This window comes from Solenopsis invicta, chromosome 12 (genome assembly GCF_016802725.1).
Source record: "Solenopsis invicta isolate M01_SB chromosome 12, UNIL_Sinv_3.0, whole genome shotgun sequence".
In the NCBI taxonomy this organism is placed as follows: Eukaryota; Metazoa; Arthropoda; class Insecta; order Hymenoptera; family Formicidae; genus Solenopsis; species Solenopsis invicta.
The window spans coordinates 1,590,802-1,613,530 of NC_052675.1; the positions used below are offsets into that span (position 1 = coordinate 1,590,802).

Consider the following 22,729-nt stretch of genomic DNA (forward strand, 5'->3'; position numbering starts at 1 on the left):
TTTAGTTGTATCTGATCTCCCATTATTTTTTTTTGTTCACGTTATTAATCGGTAATCTAGAGTAGTTGTTCATTTATTTTTTGGTTTACACCTTAGTCAAGCCAGTTCGTATTTCGTCAGCCGGACGAGGCGGGCGGCATGTTCGTTATTTGAGCGAATTGAAGCGCCGCCCGATTCCGGCGTATTCGTACGGCGCTGTCTGCTTCCCCGGCCTCGTCGTCGTTCTCGGTGGATCGAGGAGCTGGAGGCGACGGGGAGACGCGGAGGCGGAGATTACCTTTTCGTTCAAATTTTGGTCGACGGGCTCGCTCTCGTTCGACGACTGTGCCACGGTAAGCACGGGACTAGCGACCGCGATCCGCTTTGACTCTGTCGGCGAGTGCGATTCTTATATTGTACCGAGCTTTAGTATTCCGTAAGCACGGAGATCCCTGAGCGCTGTGTTGAAAGGAAATAAAGTGCGTTTATCAGTAACTGCAGTGCGTGTCTCTAAGATACCTTCTGTACTTTCGCTTAAGCCGTCTACGTCCAGGAAGGTTATCACTGGACCGAGGCGATACGCGAACAGTAATGTTATATTTATTATTTAGCGTGGCGTCTCCCGACTGCTGGTTAAGTACAATTTATTATTGAAAAAAAAAGTATTTTATTAAACAAAGTGTAAATTTCAATTTTAATTTTTAATTGATACAATAATGTGCTAAAAGTAGAATTAGCATTTAAAATGTCAAGTATTTGCTTTAATTAATTTTTATTTCAAACTTTTAAAACTATTTTTTAGTATCCGTAGTTTTATTTTTTGTTGTTATTTTAATTGTTTAATTGATTTTTATTTCAAACTTTTTAAAGCAATCTTTTTATTATTATTTTTTAGTTTTGTTGATTTTCTGTTTTTATGTTAATTTGTTTTTCATTTCCAATTTTTTACTAAATTTGTTAATTTAGTTAATTTTTATTAATTTGTTGGTTTTTTCTTATTTTTGTAATTTTTGTAATTAACTTTTTAATTTTTTAATTTTTATTTAATTTTAATTAACTTTATATTAATTTAATAATTTTTTAAATTGTTTTTTAAATTTTTAATTTTTTTTGTTATTAATTAATTTTTAATCTTAAACTTTTTAATTCTTGTTATTAAACCAACTTTTGGCAGCAGTCGGGAGTTTTTTTTTTATTATCTCTTATAGTTTCGACGATACACGCTTCGAAAGAAAAAACCCGATTTTCTTCAAAGGAGTGTTTCACCCTTAAAAGTGTATTAGGACACGTGTAAAAAATACGTGTCCCTTATTTTAATCTGTACAACATATTAAAGGCACGTCAAAATCGAAGGGAGTCACTTTTGTAGCGCACGAACGCGCGGACGGGTGCGCATACCGTGCGTATCGAGAGATTTTTAATTATTTTTGGAAAATGGGAATGTTGTATCGTAACTTTATCATATACCGTTGAATTCGTAATAAAATAAGCTTTATTTTGCTTATAAAAACATAAAAATTTTGAAAAAAAATAGGTAAGTGGTGGGGGAAAGTATTAAAAAAAATTAAAAAAAAAAAATTTTTTCCGCTGTCATAAATTACTCTTCGAGCCATTCAACTTTCATTTAAAACATTTTTTTCTATCTCTTATAGTTTCGACGGCATACACTTCGAAAGAAAAAAACCGATTTTCTTCAAAGGGGTGTTTCACCCCCTTAAAATGCGTATGGGCACGTATAAAAAAAATACGTGTCCCTTATTTTTATCTGTACTACAACATATTAAAAACTCGTTTTAATCTGAGATTAAACGGACACTTCCCTGTGTTTCCTTGTAAGATTAATTATGTATAATAATAAAAAAAGAGAAAAAAAGTGTTTAATGATTCTGAAATAATAAAGAAATGTATTTACATTTACTCAGTCAATATTTTATTGATGATTTCTTGTACATTATACAATGTTTTTATTAAATTTTCTTCATTATTTAATTTTTTTCCTCCAATACCAATTGATGCTGCTCCAAGTGGTTGCGGTCGCGTTTGTTTTCAGCTTGTATTAATGCAACTTTTGCTTGTTTCATGGAAGCCTTCGCAAACATCTGTAACAAAAAATGGAACTTGATATATAGTTGTGTCTTAAAATATCATTTTAAAATACAAAAATAATTTGCAAACCGTTTAACTTTAAAAAAAATATATACATTAAAGTTTCAAAAGTATTGAAAGAAAACAAATTTATTAATACAATAAACGATTATTGACACACATTGCATTAAAATAATAAATATGTTACCTGTAAAACTGCAGCGTGACTTTTTGCAATGTGCGTAAATTTCTCTCGTGCTTCATGCAATTGCACGCTGATGCGTTCATTCCTTCTATCTGTAAAATAATTTAAATGAGTACCAATTTGTAGCAAGAGAAACAGATTACAAAGTGTAACAAAGTAATTCATTTTATTCACTGTGTTAGGGCCACCGCACACACTTTGCATCAAGTTAATGACTCGAAAGCGCTAATAGTTGTATATCAACAAAAGCCTCTGTTGCTAAAAAAATCATTAATATCTTCTGTACGTAATGCATTACACTTTATATGTTATAGAATTATTTAAATATGCACTTACTATTATTCATTTTTTTTTGTTCGATGTATTTGTTCGATGTATTTAGTGCTTTCCTTTTTCTTGTTGTAAGTTCTTCTATTATTGATGGTCTTGCTTCCGTCGGTCTTTCCTCTGTACATGTTTTTTCTGTTTTCATTATACTTTTCTCGTTAGGAAAACATTGCAATACATCACTAAATAATAGATCTTCATTATCTTTTACTTCAATCACATGTGAGTCTGTGATTGTGTTTGCGTAGCGTGTTATCAGCGCTATTGTGTCGTTTTATCCTTATTTTACGTCTAATGATCAATAAAGATGGAATGACGGAATAGCGCCGATAGCGCGCTTCCCAAACCCAGCTTGTATAGTGTTATGCCCGCTTTTCGGCTGAGCTTGAGAAACTGGCCAAAGAAAGAGCGATTTGATAAAAGAAGCGCGGCTGGCTTTTGTCCTGTTTCGGGACGCAAAGCTGTCAAGCGATATTTAAATAATTCCGCTACAAGTTAATTGTACATAGCCATTTGATTAAAATCAGTATTCTTTTTTATAAAAAAGTGTTTAATCATTTCGTGTTGTGCGTTTGTTCTTCCTTTCGCGAGTGTTTTGTGTGCTCGTCTCGTCGAGTATAACATTATAAATACATATTGTAATTTATAATAACCTTCAACCTCTTGCGTGAATTATAAAATACATCCCATACAGCACAGAAAATTGCAGCAACATTGCAGCAATGTTGCAATGTTGCAGATTGCAATACAATATTAAGGAGACATATCAGAAACATAAATTAACAATATGCCTGCAACATCTCATGGCATATGCCAGTAATATTCCAGAAACATTACAATATCATAATATTTTAATAAAGTAATGACAATTAATAAAGAGGCGAAGCAGAATATTTGCATTTAATATTAGGTGCGCAACTAAGTTCCCGCTGTTTGTCAATAGATGGCTCCAGCAGTAAGTGCTGTGTGGGATAGTGATGGTTGATATCTGCTCCCAGACGTATCCACGTACGTCGTATGCGTGCGGTAGGTCGTTCGTGGTAATGAGAAACACAGCTTGGATACAAGAGGTGATTTATTCAAATCGAGTACGACTGATTAGTTCGGGCGCCGAGAACGAAGTGAATCGCAATGTGCTGCTCGCAGGCAGCCAACTTCGTATCTTTACTTGTCACTGCAGCGCTAGAGGAAAGCAGTGGTGCCAGTCCCCACATACTCCCCCCCGAGTGACAATGAGTACATTGGCATGATATTACAAAGCAAACGTGACCTTCTTACGCGTGTAGGTTTTTAATCCTGGGCGTTCGCAGCTGGGCGTGACGTGCGCTTGACCGCTGTTTAACATGAGATCGGTGATATCGTCGCGTATAAAGTATGCTGGTTTTAGATTTTCTACAGATATGCTGCGTTTAATGCCGTTGACGTCGATGTCGAAAACACGGTCGGACACTCGTTCGATGACTCGATGGGGACCAGTGTAAGGACGTTCGAGAGATTTTCTGGTGCCCCCTACGCGAAGAAATACGTGAGAATAGGAGTGTAAGTCTTTAAAATAAAATGCGCGTTTTTTGTGCTTGTGTTCTACAGGTGCTGGCTTAATCTTACGCATGACCTCTCTGAATTCCTCGACGAACGCATGAGGATTCGGGGTGAGGTCGTCTGGAATTACAAATTCGCCTGGAATGCGCAGGGTTGTTCCATAGACGAATTCCGCGGGTGATGCGCCGGTATCGAGACGGACGTGGTTGCGTAAACATAATAGTACTGTTGAGATTACTTGTGTCCATTCTTTGTCGGCGTGACACATTATTGCGGCTTTAAAGCTCCTATGCCAGCGTTCGACCATGCCGTTCGCGGCGGGATGATACGCTGTTGTACGGATGCGCTGGCAGCCGATAAGCTGAAGAAGCGCTGTAAAGAGCTGGGATTCAAATTGACTGCCCTGGTCAGTCGTTAATGTTTTGGGTGCACCGTAATTAGCAATCCAGTGATCGTAAAATGCTCGCACAACTGTGGCGGCTTCAATATTTTTAAGCGAAATTGCAACTGGCCAACGCGAAAATCGATCTATTAAAGTTAGACAGTATTTAAAACCGTTCGATTCGGGCAAGGCCCCTATTATGTCTAGATATACGTGCTCGAATCGGCCATCCGGCGCTACAAATTTTTTCGGAATAGTTTGAACGTGTCTCGAAATTTTTGATTGTTGGCAGTCGATGCAATTTTTGCACCATTTTGCGATGTCACGATGCATGTTAGGCCACACATAGCGCTGGCGTATAACGCGATCCGTGACTTTAGGACCTGAGTGCGCTGAGTCGTGAAACATGTGGAAAACGCGATTGCGTAATGATGCTGGAATGTAAGGCCGGATGGCTTCTCCGGTCATTTCGCAGTACAACGTAGTGTGTGCGGGACCCCACTGAATTTTTTTTAAGGCGAGTGGATAGTCCGGAGTGTCGCGGATCGATCGCAATTGGTCGTCGCGTTCTTGTTGCTCGGCGAGCTCGTTTAACTCGATTTCTATGGGCAAACGAATTGTTTCGACGCGGGAAAGCGAATCGGCGACCACGTTGTCGTTACCGGGAAGGTATTCAATGCATGTGGTGAACTGCGAAATGTAAGACAGTTGCCTCTGTTGACGCGGTGAAGCTTTTTCGGAACGCTGCAGAAACGCGTAGATAAGAGGTTTATGATCTGTTATGACTTTAAAGTCACGACCTTCTAAGAGGTGCCGAAAATATTTGATCGCTTCGAAAATAGCTGTAAGCTCGCGATCATACGCACTGTATTTGAGTTGCGCTGGAGAGAATTTGCGTGAGAAAAACGAGAGTGGTTTCCAAGCGTTGTCGAGCTGTTGCTCGACGACGGCTCCCATGGCAAAATCGGAAGCGTCGCTGATTAAACGCGTTGGTGCAGCGTCCGCCGGGTGTGAAAGTATCACTGCGTTGGCCAGGCTTGTTTTGCATTTTACGAATGCTTCTTCAGCATCGGTCGTCCACTCAATTTTTCTTTTGTCATTTTTGCGAGAATCGCGGAGATATTTGTTAAGCGGAGCTTGGTCGCTGGCGGTGTTGGGCAGAAGTCGGTGGTAAAAATTAATGAGACCGAGAAAGCGACGCAACTCTACAATCGTCCGCGGTTTGGGAAAGTCGAGAACGACTTGAACTTTAGAAGGAGACGGTTTACATCCCTCGTTGTTTATAATGAAGCCGAGAAATTCGATTTCATGTTTGCCGAACTCGCATTTCTCGACGTTGAGTCGAAGATTGTATTCTTTCAAACGCTGCATAACAATGCGCAGGTGTTTTTCATGCTCTTCGAGGGAGGAGGACGCTATTAGAATGTCGTCAATGAATGCGAAGACGAATTCCAGATTGCCGAGCGCACGGAAGATATGACGTTGGAACGTCTGACTGGCATTTCTAAGGCCGTAGGTCATGTATTTGAATTCAAAAAGCCCGAACGGCGTGATGACCGCCGTTTTAGGAATATCCTCCGGCGCGACCGGAATCTGGTTGTACGCCTGGTGAAGGTCAAGCTTAGAGAACACGGTTCTACCCCGTAGGTTGGAGGAGCAATCGTGCAAATGCGGCACGGGAAACCTATCTGGCACGGTTACCGCGTTGAGGCGTCTATAGTCCCCGCAGATTCTCCACGTTCCGTCTTTTTTTTTTATCATGTGAATGGGGCTTGCCCACGGGCTGTCAGACGGTCTACAGATTCCGCGTTCTGTTAATTTTTGAAAGTCAGCTTTTGCTGCTTTTAATTTATCCGAGCTTAATCTGCGTGGACGTTCGGCTACCGGCTGGCCTTTTGTTAGGATATGATGTTGCACGTCGCAGTTAATAGCCGTATGCGATTGCTCGAGGCCGGTAACTTCTGGAAAGTCCGCTAAGATGCGCGCGAATTTGGTGCCTGGACAGACTGTAACGATTGCTACTGACGGTGTTACCTTCACGATGCCTGCGGTGAACACGTGATTTTGTGAATCGATGAGTTTACGACCTTTGAGGTCGGGCAGAAGGCCGTAGTGCTTAATCAGGTCGGCCCCTATAATAGGGTACGGTACCGATGCTATACAAAAGTTCCACGTGAGTGGTCGTAGCCCGAGATGCAGAGTGCGAAACGATTCTCCGTATGTGTTTATTTGTGTGTTATTTGCCGCGTACAACTTGAAGTTCTTGGGTATCTTATTTGAGGCGTTAGTCGGAAGTAATGAAATTTCTGCCCCGGTGTCAATTAAAAATAGTTCTCCCGTGACGCGATCACGAATATGGAGGCGTACTGACGAGGGGTCTGTTAAGTTTGCCTCTGAAATAACAGACCCGTTTATTCCCCCTTACTGTCTAAATCGGACTTGTTTTTAGGCCATGAACACGGAAGTTTTTTGGTTCCCTTGCACGATCGCGCCTGGTCCTCGAACGTACGATGCGGCCAACAGACCCTGGAATTTCTACTGCTGGATCGTTTTCGATTTTTGTTCGGTCTTTCTTTGCTTCGTGATCTGCTCGATCGTTTAAGTTGCGCGGTGAGGGCTGCGAGATCGGCGGAGAGACGGTCGACCTTGTTTTCCAAGTCCGACGATCGCGATTCCTTGGTGGACGCGGCCGCGCATTGTACGGACTCGCTTGACGTTTCAGCAATTTTGTCTGCCATTTTCGCTAATTTATCAAGCTCCGCGCAGTCCGAGATGGCAAGGATTCCCCGTACGTAAGGAGTGAGATGTTCTAAAAAAATTGTTTTAATAACGGTGTCGTCGCAACGTTTATCCAGGTTGAGATTACGTAACCTTCCTAAAATTTGCGAGGGCTTTCCAGAAGTTAGCACCTGACCCTTGATTAATTGGCGCAGCTGAGTTTCGGCCGATGCCGAGAAACTCTCGATAATGCGCTGTTTGAGCTTAGTGTAGGGTTCGTTCGCGTCTGGTTCCGATATGAGGTCTCTGCATGCCGCGATCGCTTCGGCGTCTAACGACATTATTACATGATGGGCTTTCGTTTTTTGATCTGTGATACGCGCCGTTTCGAAGGTTGCCTCAACTTGGATAAACCAGATAACCGGATCTTTTATTAGAAACGGTGGGATTTTAGGGATTCTATACGAGTCGATTCGCGAAACGCCCGCGCCCGATAGGCCTTGCATTTGCTGAACCGTGTTTTGCATTTGCCGTAATTGCTCCTGCAATTCTTCTACTGTGAGGGGGGGCATTGTTATAAAAACGCGTTACGCTATTTATGCTCTGCGGCGCTGCTGAGACAAAAACGAGTCGAACGCGTTGCGTTGTTTGAACTGCGTGGTGCGCGGCGTGTTTCACTGTTGCGATGCGTGCACAAACTCGCGCGATTGTTTCCAAAATGGCGTCCGCTATTATGCGTACCGGCGCGAGAATGCTGGATTACAAATGGCGATGGATGCGCGACGCGCTTGGCAAAGAACAAAGGGCTTACAAACGGTTGATGCGTGTTACAAATGGTACCTCAAACACAGATTTGATTAAGGTGGTCTCTGCTGTTGCTGACTGCGATGCTTTGGCTGTGCTGCAGGCGAAACTGCGAGTCTGCGTGATGTCTAGTAGATGATGTTCCGGTTAAGCTTTGGGCGACGCTGCGAAGTTGCGTGGCGTCTCGTAGCTGATGTCCCGGGCTAGCTGGTTGCTGCCTTTGCTGCCGTGCTGCGTTGTATCTCTCGTGCTCTTTACGGCGACGCCCTGAGTGCGTGGGTCCCCTTGGCGACGATGAAGCCGGTCGTATGTGTCCGGTGTGAAGATACCTTGTCGCGCTCGTATTTTGGGCGATGGTGCTTTCTTTGACTTGCACCCTTGACAATGCTAAACTGTCGGCTTTTCCCGATGCGTCTTAGTTCGAAGGCAATGGCTGTTGTGGCTGCGCTTCGCACTACGTGTGTATTTTTTTAGATTACTCACACGTGGTTGTGCGTTGATCGGCCGAGGGCCAAATTCTGCTGTTTCTCAGAACGAGAGCACGAGGGTCACCAATGTGGGATAGTGATGGTTGATATCTGCTCCCAGACGTATCCACGTACGTCGTATGCGTGCGGTAGGTCGTTCGTGGTAATGAGAAACACAGCTTGGATACAAGAGGTGATTTATTCAAATCGAGTACGACTGATTAGTTCGGGCGCCGAGAACGAAGTAAATCGCAATGTGCTGCTCGCAGGCAGCCAACTTCGTATCTTTACTTGTCACTGCAGCGCTAGAGGAAAGCAGTGGTGCCAGTCCCCACAGCTGTATGGGCTATATAGCCCGGGAAATATGTTAGGTCGTAATTAATATGGTACGCGACTGTACTGTTAACCAGAAAGTTGATGTATTAGTACTGACAACATTAGTTATACAGCAGAGTTACAAGGATGATGTAATACATCTAAAGACGCACTGACTACTGACACACGGGCATGTGTGTGGGCACACGCATGTAATTCGACGACAAACAGAGCTCGAATGCTCACGCAGCGCTGCTCGGCAGAACCATGATGTAAGAAGAAAGGTGAAACAAGTAACCAGATGCGCAGTAGACCATACTCTAGACCAATCAGAAGTGGGTCCAAATTTTGAGATTCAATATGGCTACGGCTCCGGTACTGGGGCGTATTTATACTTGTATTTAAACGTGAATCGGAAATAATCAGTGAATCGGAGAAATTCAAAGCTACTTAAAAAAGGAAAAACGTGAAGGTAAAGTTAAGACTTTGTACATTAATGAAAATTGTGATAATTGTTATTTCAAATTTTTTTAAACTTGGATTAGAAGAAATTTGGAAAATTATAAGAATGAGCTTATGTGTATGGCTAAATTGTTATATTTCATGTTTATAACAACAGTATTTATTGAAACAGTAATTTGTGTTAAAGATAATAAATTTCAAGTATTTTTACATTTTTATATTTATTTTTTTTTAACAACATCTATATTTTAAGTACGTTTGACTACATATGATTGTTTCGTATTCAAATTGCGCAGATATATTTGGACCCAAATTTCATTGGCTCACCACATCAAGCCACGCCTCTTACCGCGCATCGAGCCGCCGACGATGCGCGTTGTTTCACCTTGTTTCTTACATCATGGGCAGAACCCGGCTTCGACCATAGACTACTGACAGCGTAGAGGGAACTCGCCGGTCGCCACACATTCTCCTCCGAGTGTAAACGAAAGGAGAATTACATGTGTTTCGGAGAAAATGCTAACTAACGTTAAACAATATAGTTGGGAATTAAATTAACCTACTAATATTGAAAACTAATGCTAGACTTAAGAGCTACGCTGACAATATAGACTTAAAAACTAACGCTAAGGAACGCTAAGAATACAAAATGAGTTACGCAGAATACTATATAATAGTTATTTACTAAGGTCAAACCGTACTTTTTTTTTGTGGCGGATAAATTTTAACTTGTTTAGTGCGCGATTCGGACGACGCAGGGTGTTCGTCATTATGCATTGACGAGGAAGTAGGAACATCTGGAGGAGCTGTTAATATCCTCAAGCAGAAAATGCGCCGGTTTTAAACGCTCCGTGGAAACGCTAATTGGTCGGTTATTGACGTCTAAAGTAAATACTTTATCGGAGTCGCGTTTAATGATCCTGAAGGGTTCAGAGTACGGTCGCTCGAGAGGTTTTTTAACCGCGTCGGTGCAAAGGAATACGTGAGAGCACGCGTTGAGTTCTTTAAAGAAAAATGCACGCTTTTTGTGATGATGAGTTACAGGTACGGGTTTAATTTGGCGCATGAATTCGCAAAATTCACTAATGAAAATCTGCGGATCGGGGGTAAAGTCATCCTGTAGAAAGAATTCTCCAGGAACGCGGAGCACGGTGCCGTATACAAACTCGGCTGGAAAAGCCATGGTGTCTAAGTGAACGTGGGTACGTAATCCGAGAAGAACGGTTGGGAGAGTGTTGACCCAATTTTCTGTACCGTGGCACATTAAAGCTGCCTTTAACGAACGGTGCCAGCGCTCTATCATTCCATTTGACGCGGAATGGTAAGCAGTTGGGCGAACGCGTTTACAGCCTACGAGAGAGAGTAAAGCCGCGAAAAGCTGTGACTCGAATTGAGTTCCCTGATCGGTAGTTAGAGTTTGCGGCGCGCCAAACCGTGTGATCCAATGATCATGAAAGGCTTTAGCCACTGTTTGAGCCGAGATATCGGCTAAAGGAATTGCTTCCGGCTAACGTGAAAATCTGTCGATCAATGTCAAACAATATCTATAGCCGTTAATTAACGGTAAGGGACCAATAATATCCATATGGACGTGGTCAAAACGCCCATCAGGAGCAGTAAAATGAGAAGATATCTGTTTAACGTGGCGGGATACCTTTGATTGCTGACAGTCGATACAGTTATTTGCCCATAAGGCGACATCGCGATGCAGGTTAGGCCAAATATATCGTTGACGAATTATACAGTCAGTGACTTTTGCGCTAGGATGCGCGGGGTTGTGAAACAGATCGAATATCTGCTTCCGAAGAGATACTGGAATATAGGGGCGAATGGCTTCCCTTGATAATTCACAGTAGAGCTCGGAGTTGGATGAACCCCAAACAAATTTTTTAAGTTTAAGAGAAGACTTATCGGAAGCTAATAAGTGTTGAAGTTCTTCGTCCTCTTTCTGCCGCGAGGCGAGATCAACAAGCTCAAATTCAGTTGGTAGGCGGAGTGCCTCAATGCGTGACAGACTGTCGGCAACCAAATTATCGGGATCTGGTAGATACCCGATATCAGTAGAGAATTGAGCGATGAACGACAATTGTCGTAACTGCCTAGGTGAGGCTTGTCAGAACGTTGTTTGAACGCATAAACCAGAGGTTTATGATTCGTTAGGATCTTGAAATTGCGACCTTCAAGGAAGTGTCGAAAGAATTTAATGGATTCGTAGATCGCGGTTAACTCGCGATCATACGCGCTGTAGTGTTTTTGGGATGGAGTAAACTTCTTGGAAAAGAAAGACAAAGGTCTCCAAGAATCTGAGAACTTTTGTTCGAGAACAGCTCCCATCGAGAAGTTCGAAGCATCCTATGCGTGTTTCCGAATCATTGGACGGATGAGCCAATAAGGCTGCGTTAGCTAAGCTAGATTTTGCTTTAACAAATGCGTCTTTGGCATCGGGTGTCCACGTAATTTCGCGTTTATCGTTTTTACGCGAATCTGTTAAAAAACAATGTAGCGGGGCTTGTATGCGAGCTACCTGTTTTAAACTACGCCTATAAAAATTAAGGGCGCCTAGGAATCGTCGGAGATCGGCGATAGTACGAGGTTTAGGCCAATTTTGTATGGCAGCAACGCGTTCGGAAATCGGTTTGATACCGTCCTGATTAACTACGTGGCCTAAGAAGGTAACCTCTTGCGCACCGAGAGTGCATTTAGTTGGGTTAATGAATAAACCGTATTTTTTAAGTCTTTGAAAGACAATACGCAGATGATTCTTATGCTCCTCTTCCGAGGAGGATGCAATAAGAATGTCATCGATGTATACAAAGACGAAATCTAAATCCTGAAGAGCGCGATGTATGTAACGCTGAAACGATTGAGCAGCGTTACGTAATCCGAAAGTCATGTAGACAAATTCGAATAAACCGAAAGGAGTAATGACGGCCGTTTTGGGCACGTCGTCTTTAGCCACCGGAATTTGGTGGTAAGCTTTATAGAGATCTAGAACCAAAAAAACGGTTTTTCCTGCCACGTTGGCAGTGAAATCGTGCAGGTGAGGTATCGGGTACTTATCCGGAATAGTTATCGCGTTAAGACGACGATAATCACTGCATATACGCCATTCGCCGTTCTTTTTACGGACTATGTGTGTAGGACTAGCCCAGGAGCTATTTGAAGGCCTACAAATGCCTAAACTCATAAGCCGTCGGCTTTTGTCGCCGTTAATTTGTCAGGCGCTAAACGACGAGGACGTTCAGCTACGGGCGGACCTGAGGTCGCGATATGATGCTCGACATCACGAGTTCCTGAAGGAATCAAATGATTCACTCCCGTTATTTCCGGAAACTCTGACAGGATGTCCGCGAATTTAGATCCGCGATTTACTGAAAAAACTTAGTGTCTGGTACCACTCGAATTTCGCCCACGGCGGAAAGTTTGGTTTGCGAGTCAATGAGCCGGCGCTTGTGTAAGTCTACCACTAGTTGATAGAACTTTAAACAATCTGCGCCAATAATGGCGTGCGGAACGGCAGCAACGCGGAAATTCCACGCGATGGGTAGCCAAAGACCAAGGTCTAACGTAAGACGACGCTCGCCGTAGGTCTCAATTACGGTATTATTGGCCGCGTATAATTTGTGTTCGGTGGGCTGATTTTCGTCGCGAGACGTTGCGGAAAGAATAGAAATCTTCGCGCCCGTATCTACGAGGAATTGACGCTCGGTAACACGATCGTGTATGTGAAGACGGCTTTGAGAGGCCCCATTTCCCCCGACCGTCTCTGTGCGAGGAGGGGGTTTTAGTTTTCCGTCGCGTTTTTGTCTTTCCACGAACAGGGCTTGCGACAGGATGTCGCCTTTTCTCCATATTTACGATGGATAAAGCAAAGACCTGACTGTTTGTTAGTTTTTTTAGCGTTGCTCGATGGACCGGGAGAGCGGCCTCGAGACGAAGATTGTCTGCGACGCGATTTGAATACCTCCTTATTTAATGCGGCGAGCTGCTTTGTAATAGTGTTTAATTTCTTGTCAATATCACGTCGGGATCATCAATGTTGGCTATATAGCCCGGGAAATATGTAAGGTCGTAATTAATATGGTACGCAACTGTACTGTTAACCAGAAAGTTGATGTATTAGTACTGACAACATTAGTTATACAGCGGAGTTACAAGGATGATGTAATACATCTAAAGACGCACTGACTACTGACACGCGGGCATATGTGTGGGCATATGTAACTTGACAACAAACAGAGCTCGAATGCTCACGCAACGCTGCTCGCCAGAACCCGGCTTTGACCATAGACTACTGATAGCGTAGAGGGAACTCGCCGGTTGCCACAGCTGGTCAATTTAGATATATCCAAAACGTCATGAACCAAGCTTAGACATATGATAAACAAACCGCGTTGACACGTTAATAATTTTGTTTTGGCGTTATATACTTTTGATTGTGTGAAAATGTCTGATTTTGTGCCAAATAATCGTCATTTGCGAAAAGTGTTGATTTTCTTATTTTATTCCAAGAAAACGGCGGCTGAAGCGCTTCGAGAGCTCCAAAAAATTTACGAAGTTGCTCTAAGTAAAACAACGTGCCGTGATTGGTTCCGTCGCTTCAAAGACGGTGATTTCGATGTTGACGACCGTCCGCGTGAAGGAAGGCCAAAAACATTCGAAGACGTTGAATTGAAGGCATTGCTCGATGAGGATCCGTACCAAACGCAAGAACAGCTTGCTTCAGTATTAGGAGTTACTCGCTAAGACATTTCCAAACGATTGCATGCGTTGGGAATGATTCAAAAACAAGGAACTTGGGTTCCTTATGATTTGAAGCAAAGAAACGTTAAGCGTCATTTTTTCACCTGTGAACAACTGCTCCGGCAGCAAAAAAAAAAGAGTTTTCTTTATCGTATTGTAACGGATGATGAAAAATGGATTTATTACAGCAACCCAAAAAAAATAAAGTCATGGGGACTGCCCGGTCATGCTTCTGCCGAAAACCGACGTCGTCGGTTCGGCCGAATATCCAAGCTGCCAAAGTTATGCTGTATTTGATGGGACCAGGTCGGTGTTATTTATTATGAGCTGTTGAAACCAAACAAAACCATCACTATGGAACGGTATCGACTTCAATTGATGCGACTGAGCCGAGCACTGCACGAAAAATGGCCACAATACGAGCAAAGGCACGACAAAGTGATTTTACTGCATGACAACGCTCGGCCTCATGTGCCAAATCCGTTAAAACCTACGTGGAAACGCTCAAATGAGAAGTCCTACCCCACCCGCCATATTCCCCAAATATTGCGCCGTCCGATTATTACTTGTTCCGTTCGATGGCACATGGTCTGGCTGATCAGCAGATCATATGAAGACATGAAAAAATGGCTTGATTCGTGGATAGCCTCAAAAGACGAACACTTTTATTGTAACGGTATTCGAGCTCTGCCAGAAAGATGGGCAAAATTGTAGCTAGCGATAGCCAATATTCTGAATAATTCATTTGTAACCATTTTTTCACAATAAAGTTGCATTTTCATAAAAAAAAAACAGCGAGACCTTAGTTACGCATCTAATATATTAATTTAATTCATCTATAATTATTCATCCGCATTTAGCAAACTAAGGACAGTCGACGTTACTAAATTTTTTGCTGAATCTCTACATGATAACATATCTCTACAAATTCTATGCTAAGCGCGGACTAGGGGAACGATTCTCGTTCTCGAGATCATGAGATCCGAGGATTGGAGGCCCTAAGCAAAGTTCCTTCTCCTCTTCGAGATCGTGGGCCCCTACGATAGAAGAATCCGTAGGAGGTTGCTTTTCCTCCAGGTCAATCATGCAATTTCACGTGGAACTTTTGGGAAGGTTCCATTTGCACACAGTACTATTGCACACAGCCAATCACAGCGGCTGGTGCCTAGTGATATTCTTCTGTTCAAGCGCTGTGAGTGGCTTGTGTGCAATAGTACTGTGCGCAAATGGAACCTTCCCGAACTTTTCACGTTTCACTTTTCACTTTTCACGTTTCATTTTTCATTTTTCATTTTTCACTCATAGAGAGTTTACGCAAATCTTTTTACGCACAGCGATTATGTATAAATAATGCGCGAAAGTTTAGTTTGCGTTCCGAAATTCACCATTAGAGGCTCTGGCATTGCAACTATCAAGCGATCGTAAAAAAGGTTTCTATCTGCTTTTACAGTATAACTTTTACTGTAAAAATTTTATTATATAAAAAAAATTGTAAAAAAAATATTCATAAATAAATAGCAATATTTCTTAGTTATATTGCATAAACTTAATTTACAAATATAATATATATTACATTTATTTTTGATGATCCATATATTGTAACAACTATTTTATTATGTAGTAATCTAATTCTAAAAATTACATTGTAATTTAATACAATGTTTTTCAAAAATAACTTTAATTTAGTTTTATATTTATGCAAATTTTAAAGTAAATTAATTTTATTAGTCATTAAATTTAACTTTGTTTAATTAAAAAATATTGAATAATTTAGAATACGGACTTTGATCAAAACTGAATTCTCCGCTCACACATGTATTTTCCAAATTTATAAGTTATAAACACTTACATGATTGATTAATATTCTATTTCACAAGATGCACCTTTCTTATATCATTGTGTATCAAAACGCGTTAAAGTATATTTTTATCTAAATTTGCATTTGATGAAGCCTCATTCTATATAATTATCAAAATATCAATTTGTCAAATATAAATATCAAACCTAATTACATCACAAAAGCATTATTTTTATTTATGTATGTACATTACTTTATCCTGTCAACGTAATGCAATACCAAAAAGATTAACTTCTTCAATAATATCTCTTCAAACTGTTACCACACTGTTACCACACTTTCATTCTTATTTCAAAATACATACAATTTATTAATTCCCTAAATTTTCACCTTTTCGCCATCACGGCTGATGGCGAAAAAGTTCACGTAAAAAAGTTCATATTTCCGCTCATGAGTGAGTTACATGATTCCGGAATCGTACATGATCGTGCAGTTCACGTGAAACTTTTCACTTTTCACGTTTCCGCCCTAGGGGAAATGTTACATGATAGACCCCCAGATCATGGACCTCAGGGGTCGAAGATCCAGGGCTGCGTTCAGATTCCCCACTCAAGTGCACCCAGGCACCTAAAAAGCGTTCAGATTCCTGTAGAGTGCCCCTACCGGACATTAGGTAGGTCGTTCACTTTATCACTCTGTCTATCCCGAGAGAGTGGAAAAGGACATGGGTTCTTGAGCCGGGTGAAACGGGTGGGTGACGTAAAGGTGGTTTCCCAAATGTATCGCTATAAAAAGAACGATGGCACTTTAGGGCCGAAATTTGCCCATAACGGGGAACCTGTGAATTTGGTATATTTTTGGTCTGCTGAATTCGAATATAAAATTTAAAATTGTCCAAAGTGCAGGGAACTTTATGAAAATACGATATTTCTACACAAAAACCTAGTTTTGCGATACATGTTTTCTAATAGTAATCTTGAACTCAAAGACCTCTTTTTTTATGAATTTCTTTAAAAATGGATTTTTTAAATCACTATATCACTAAATCACTATATACTTTATAATTATGCATACACACATATTCATATACATATATATATATGTCTGTATATACATAGATACATACAGGGTATCCTATTGTATTTTTATTTTCTTTTTTTATATTCTTTTATATTTTTTTTTATTTTTTTTTATTTTTTTAAATATTTTTATATATTTTATATATTTTTACTATATTTTCTTTTCTTTTTTTTTTCTTTTTTTTGGTGATATGGTGATTTAAAAAACCCATTTTTAAAGAAATTCATAAAAAAAGAAGTCTTTGAATTCAAAATTACTATTAGAAAACATGTATCGCAAAATTAGGTTTTTGTGTAGAAATATCGTATTTTCATAAAATTCCCTACACTTTGGATAATTTTAAATTTTACATTCGAATTCAGCAGACCCAAAAATATAAAAATATACTAAATTCACAGATTCCCCGTCATGGGCAAATTTCGGCCCTAAAGTGCCATCGTTCTTTATATATAAATGTGATAAAGCTAGTATATTTAAAACAAATTTGAAATAAAAAAATTAATTTAATTTAAAATATTATAGTAAATAAAAATTAAAATGTATAAATATAATAAAGAAAAACGTTAATAACAAACTAAAGTTCAAACGTTTTGTTTATTATTCTATTTATGTAATTACAGATTAATAAATATTAATCTTTTATTCTATTAATGTAAGGTTTCTTGGTCTACAGTCTCACAAAACCGTTATATAAATATTTATATTTAAGATTAGTATGTTAAAGATTTTTAGTATTATTAAATATTTTCTGATACTAATAAAATATACATATAATAGATGATATGCGCAACATATATCTTCATTGATTTTGTCAAAATAAGAATTTCTTTTCATTGTTTAAATTAATTTGTCCTATTCTACTGGCATTTAATTTTCATCTACTTTTAGTTATACTGATAAAATATTCACATTTATGTATCATCTTTATCATTTATCTTTATTTATTATGTAATTTATTCTAAATCTGAGATATTTATGTTGGACGGGATCCGATAGCGCACGGTGCGATAGCCCACCAATCAATCATCTTGACTTACATAATCCAACCAACGGAAAAACTCTAGGCATCAGCCGCTGTGAGTGATGGTGGGCTATCCGTCCCGTGCGCTATCAGGATCCGCCCATTTATGTTACTATTTGTTCTCAGCGTTATTTACTAGACACATTTAATATTTAACATGGATGAACGTCGACGAAATATTGCTCTTGCTGCGATTACTCTCAGTAATGAGTTTCTCCGGAGCCATAATTTTCGATACAGATAGTGAAACCAGTGATGATTCAGATATAGATGAGGGAGCTTTGAGAAGAAGAATTCAATTACGTGATGGTCAACGAAAACCTCCAAGGGTAAAAAATTATGTTGAAATAACTGTACCAAAATTTAACACACAGCAGTTTAGAAGACATTTCCGTATGACACCAGCAACATATGAAAATTTAGAAGTAATGCTTAGTCCTGTTCTTTCTTTGTCTCAAGGAAAAGCTGTAATTTCAGTAAGAAAGCAATTATTGGAGTCGTTGTGGTTACTGGCAATGCCTGATTCATATCGGTAAGTTTGTGACAAGCATTTACTTACTTTATATAAGCAGAAATGTGTAATTGTTAATATGAATTTTCCATTTAAGTTCTTTTGGTGAAAGATTCGATCTTGCCAAAAGTTCGTTAAACATAAGTTTCATGAGAGTCGTTAAATGTTTAAATGATATAGCAGGCCAAATTATTGTATGGCCAAGAGGCCAAGAACTAAACAGAGTAAAATCAGATTTCGACAAAAATTCATTACTGCGAGGCATTATTGATGCCATTGATGGAACACATACGAGGTGTAATCAAAAAGTAAAGTGACTTTTTGAATTTCGCGCGCTCTATACACTCTAATTTCAAAATTTTTTTTTGTGTTGGTACACCCAAGGACTTTGATTCTGTCCATGGGGAAATTTTTCAAACTGAAAAGTCGCTATCTTTCTACATACTTACAGTTTATGATTACCGTAACAACCAATAAGCTCTAATTGTTTCATTAATCATGAACTGCGAGTATGTAGAAAATGGTGACTTCTCAGTTTGGAAAATTTCCCCATGGACAGAATCAAAGTCCTTGGGTGTACACTCGTCACGAAGTGAAAGAAATTATGTTGAAAAATCGTCGAATCACGATTAGAGAAATAGCTAATGATCTTAACATATCGTTTGGCTCATGCCAATCAATTTTAATGGATGTTTTGGGTATGACACGTGTGTCAGCGAAATTCGTTCCAAAACTGCTTAATTTTGATCAGAAGCAGCGTCGCATGAACATCGCCCAAGATATGTTGAACGACGTCAATGATGATCCTGATCTGCTCAAAAGGGTTATAACTGGTGACGAAACATGGTATATGGTTATGACGTCGAAACCAAAGCCCAACCATCCCAGTGGAAGAGCCCAGGAGAGCCAAGACCAAAAAAGGCACACCAAGTTCGTTCGAATGTGAAGGTTTTGCTCACAGTTTTCTTTGATTACCATGGCGTTGTGCATCAAGAATTCCTACCACAAGGTTGTACGGTAAACAAGGAGTATTACCTTGAGGTTATGCGGCTTTTGCGTGAATCAATAAGAAAGAAACGTCTGGAAGTGTGGAAAGAAAATTCATGGATTCTGCACCATGATAATGCACCTGTGCACACGTCGTTACTAGTGAGTACTTTTTTGGCCAAAAACAATACTATCATCATGCCTCAGCCACCGTATTCACCAGACTTGGCCCCCTGCGACTTTTTCCTCTTCCCAAAATTGAAAAGGCCTATGAAAGGACGAAGATTTGCGATAATTGAGGAGATTAAGGCTGCATCGTTGGAGGAGCTCAAGGCAATACCCAAAAGTGCATTTCAGAAATGTTTTGACGACTGGAAAAAGCGCTGGCACAAATGCATTGTATCAGAGGGGGATTATTTTGAAGGGGATAACATCATTTTGGATGAATAAATGAATATTTTTTTATAAAAATAAAAAGTCACCTTACTTTTTGATCACACCTCGTATTCCTATAAAAGCTCCTAAGGTTTGTAATTGTTATTGATTTCTATTACAAAAAATATGATATTACAATAAGTACTTGAGAATAGAAAAAAAATTTCAGGCTTTTTTTTCATTTCAGACTAATTCCCAATACTATAGAACCTACAAGAAAACATATGCCATAATTTTGCAAGCAGTTTGTGATGCTAATATGAAATTTACTGACTGTTTTGCAGGATATGCAGGTTTAGTTGGAGATTTAAGAATCTTCAGAAATTCAGATTTCTGGATAGAAATTCAACTAGACAAACAATCTTCCTTTCCCAATGATGAATTCATTATTGGTGATAAGGCATATCCTGTTCTAACATGGTGTATTCCCCCTTATATTGACCGTGGTCAACTCACAGGTGTAAGATGTTTTGTTATTTCTTTTCTTGTAGAATTTATTTAAATTTATACATTTTGTAATATCTTCTTTCCAGGCCCAGAAAAAATTTAATACAATTCTTTCATCAAAACAGTCAGTGATTGAACGCGCATTTGCACTACTAAAAGGCAGATTTCGTAGATTAAAGTTTCTTGATATGAATGTAGATGAAATAATTCCCCATGTTATAATTGCCTGCACAGTATTATATAATATATGCTTGGATGGCATTGATGCAAATGATATAGAATGCTTTATAAAGGAAGGTATGGAAATGGAGATTGAAGTTTATGCTGAAAATATACCTAATGAAGAGACAGGAGAAATAAAACGTATATTATTTATGTGCATTAGTTGCTGAAGCATATTGATATGCAATGTAATTTTTATAGTATACATTTAAATAAAAAAAACATTATTTTTATTTAATAAAACAGTATTTAATGGAATAAGACCTGTTTACACCAATGTAGATTAATTTTAACCTTGGTTTAACTTATTATTTTTTAAGTGGTTTTTATTCTAAACAAAAATACTACATATTAATTAGATTATTTCCATATAACATTTATCTTAACAGTAATGAAAAAAAATTTCATGGCTTCACAATATTATCTTTCATATCAAAAATGGCTTATGACTAAAAAAAAATGGCAACATTTAAATTTTATATTTATGAATTCTAGTACAAAATAATTATTTAAAAATTTGAATATTAAGCTTGAGATACCCGGGGATTGAGTTACCTACCGGGCGCGTCTCCGGGTGGCGGATAGGAGAACGGCCGGAGGGGCCCGAGGCCCCCAGGGATAAAATCCTGTGTGGGTACCTCTGATTAGTGGCGGCTATAACTGGTCTCCTAGGTGTAAAACCCTGGGTGGGGTCAGGAAGGCCGCTACCGCGGACCAGTTCCCTAAGCCAAGCTGTAAGCTATCGTGGCGATGGCTGCGTGGCACTGAGCAAGCAGTGTCTTGAACGATGCCTCTGGGGCACCAGGCGACACCCCAGAGTAATAGCCTTACCTACGCATGCGGGGCTCTGTGTGGGCGGACCTTTTATTTCCTTGCTACTCGTGGGACTTCAAATGGAAATGAACACTCTCAAAGATGCAAGGAAGGAGATGGAGGGCTTGCAGTGCGGGACCTCCAGCGCGGAGGCGGCGGAGGGGGTTGCGGACGGGGCTCATCTGGGCTCTGGAAGCGCCACCGCCGTCGGCTCCGGCACACAGGCGGAGGCGGTGGGTGCAGATAGGGCTCGACCGGGCTCCGGAGGCGCCAGCGCCACCGTCTTAGAGAAAAGCTCCGCGCCAGCGGCGGGCCCTCTTGGCAAGAGGAACCGCTCTGGTGCGGAGAAAAGGAGGGCCAAACGGGAACGAGAAAGGTCTCAGTGCGGGACCTCCTCGGGCACCGTGACCCCCCTAGTAGCAACAGCGAGGGAGGGGCACGCCGGCGGCAAACGCCGGAAGGGCTCCACGGATACTCCCCCTTCGGCGGAAGGACCCGCTAAGAAGCATAGGGCTCAACATACTGGGACCTACGCCGAGGCGGCGGACCCTTTAACAAGGGTTATCATCCCCGAGGGTTATCCCGAGGAGGAAATTACTGCTGAGCGGCTGGCTCTTTTGAAGCTGGCCGTCAGCAGGGCAATCAGGGATCCGGGAAGGACCCATTCCATGCTTCCGCCGTATCTTCCTTAGAGGAGGGGCCGCGGTAGTCTTAGGCAGGGATGAGGCGTCCCTAATCTGGCTCGCTGAGCAGATGGGGAACATCTCTCCCTGGGAAAACGCCAAGCTCAAGGTGGTGAACCCGGAGGCGCTTCAAAGGCAGCACAGGGCCGTGGTCTGGGTCCCGGGGGCGCCCAATAAACCGGCCGCGGTCCTGGAGCGGCTGGAGAGGCAGAATCCTGGGCTCAGCACCGGGAGCTGGAAGACCATGGCTGAGAACGTAGGGGCTACCAGGGATGGTAGGAACCTGGTTCTCAGGATTCCAGAGTCCAGCGTTCTTAAGCTTAAGGCGCTGGACTTTAAGGCCTACCTTGGGCTCGACCAAGTCACCTTCAAGGTGAGCGGGGCCCAAGTGGGGATAGGGAGGGCGAGAAGGGGCTCCCTATGGACGAATCATAAAGTTCGATCGTCCCGGGGTGACCTTTACTCAAATCAACTTGCACCACAGCAAAGGGCCCTCGGCGATTCTGTCGAGGAAACAAGCTGCGGTGCACACAGCCATTTCACTGATACAAGAGCCTTGGCTTGTCCGGGGCCGTATCAGTGGCGTGGCAGCATGCGGGAGGTTATTTAAGCCTCCAACAACCGAAAAGCCCAGAGCCTGCGTAGCGGTGAAGGGCGTTGACGCTCGACTAATCCCGCATTTATGTTCCAGAGATGTGGTAGCGGT

General features: G+C 41.0%; 2 protein-coding genes across 2 annotated transcripts; one reads left to right on the forward strand and one right to left on the reverse strand.

Moving 5' to 3' along the window:
* Positions 1-10,052: 10,052 nt before the first annotated feature.
* On the reverse strand, positions 10,053-12,470 carry LOC113005865. The gene is made up of 3 exons (XM_026141769.2): positions 11,609-12,470; positions 10,938-11,392; positions 10,053-10,790 (listed from the first exon to the last, which is right to left on the reverse strand). The coding sequence occupies exons 1-3, from the start codon at positions 12,468-12,470 to the stop codon at positions 10,053-10,055; spliced, it is 2,055 nt and encodes a 684-aa protein (XP_025997554.2).
* A 5,528-nt stretch (positions 12,471-17,998) lies between these two features.
* Positions 17,999-20,739, forward strand: LOC105202966 (protein ALP1-like). The gene is made up of 5 exons (XM_039456010.1): positions 17,999-18,457; positions 18,534-18,725; positions 19,928-19,949; positions 20,046-20,318; positions 20,392-20,739. The coding sequence occupies exons 1-5, from the start codon at positions 18,087-18,089 to the stop codon at positions 20,695-20,697; spliced, it is 1,164 nt and encodes a 387-aa protein (XP_039311944.1). The 5' UTR covers positions 17,999-18,086; the 3' UTR covers positions 20,698-20,739.
* Positions 20,740-22,729: the final 1,990 nt, after the last annotated feature.

Excerpts from the sequence above, each read along its gene's own strand:
- LOC113005865 (XM_026141769.2), bottom strand. The coding sequence starts at position 12,470 with ATGAGTTTAGGCATTTGTAGGCCTTCAAATAGCTCCTGGGCTAGTCCT. Across the intron at positions 11,393-11,608 it reads CGAACTTCTCGATGGGAGCT|CCTCACCTAGGCAGTTACGA; the intron begins GTTCTCGAACAA and ends CGTTCTGACAAG. Across the intron at positions 10,791-10,937 it reads TCGACTGTCAGCAATCAAAG|CCGGAAGCAATTCCTTTAGC; the intron begins GTATCCCGCCAC and ends TTTTCACGTTAG.
- LOC105202966 (XM_039456010.1), top strand. The coding sequence starts at position 18,087 with ATGAACGTCGACGAAATATTGCTCTTGCTGCGATTACTCTCAGTAATG. Across the intron at positions 18,726-19,927 it reads GATGCCATTGATGGAACACA|TATTCCTATAAAAGCTCCTA; the intron begins TACGAGGTGTAA and ends GATCACACCTCG. Across the intron at positions 20,319-20,391 it reads ACCGTGGTCAACTCACAGGT|GCCCAGAAAAAATTTAATAC; the intron begins GTAAGATGTTTT and ends TCTTCTTTCCAG.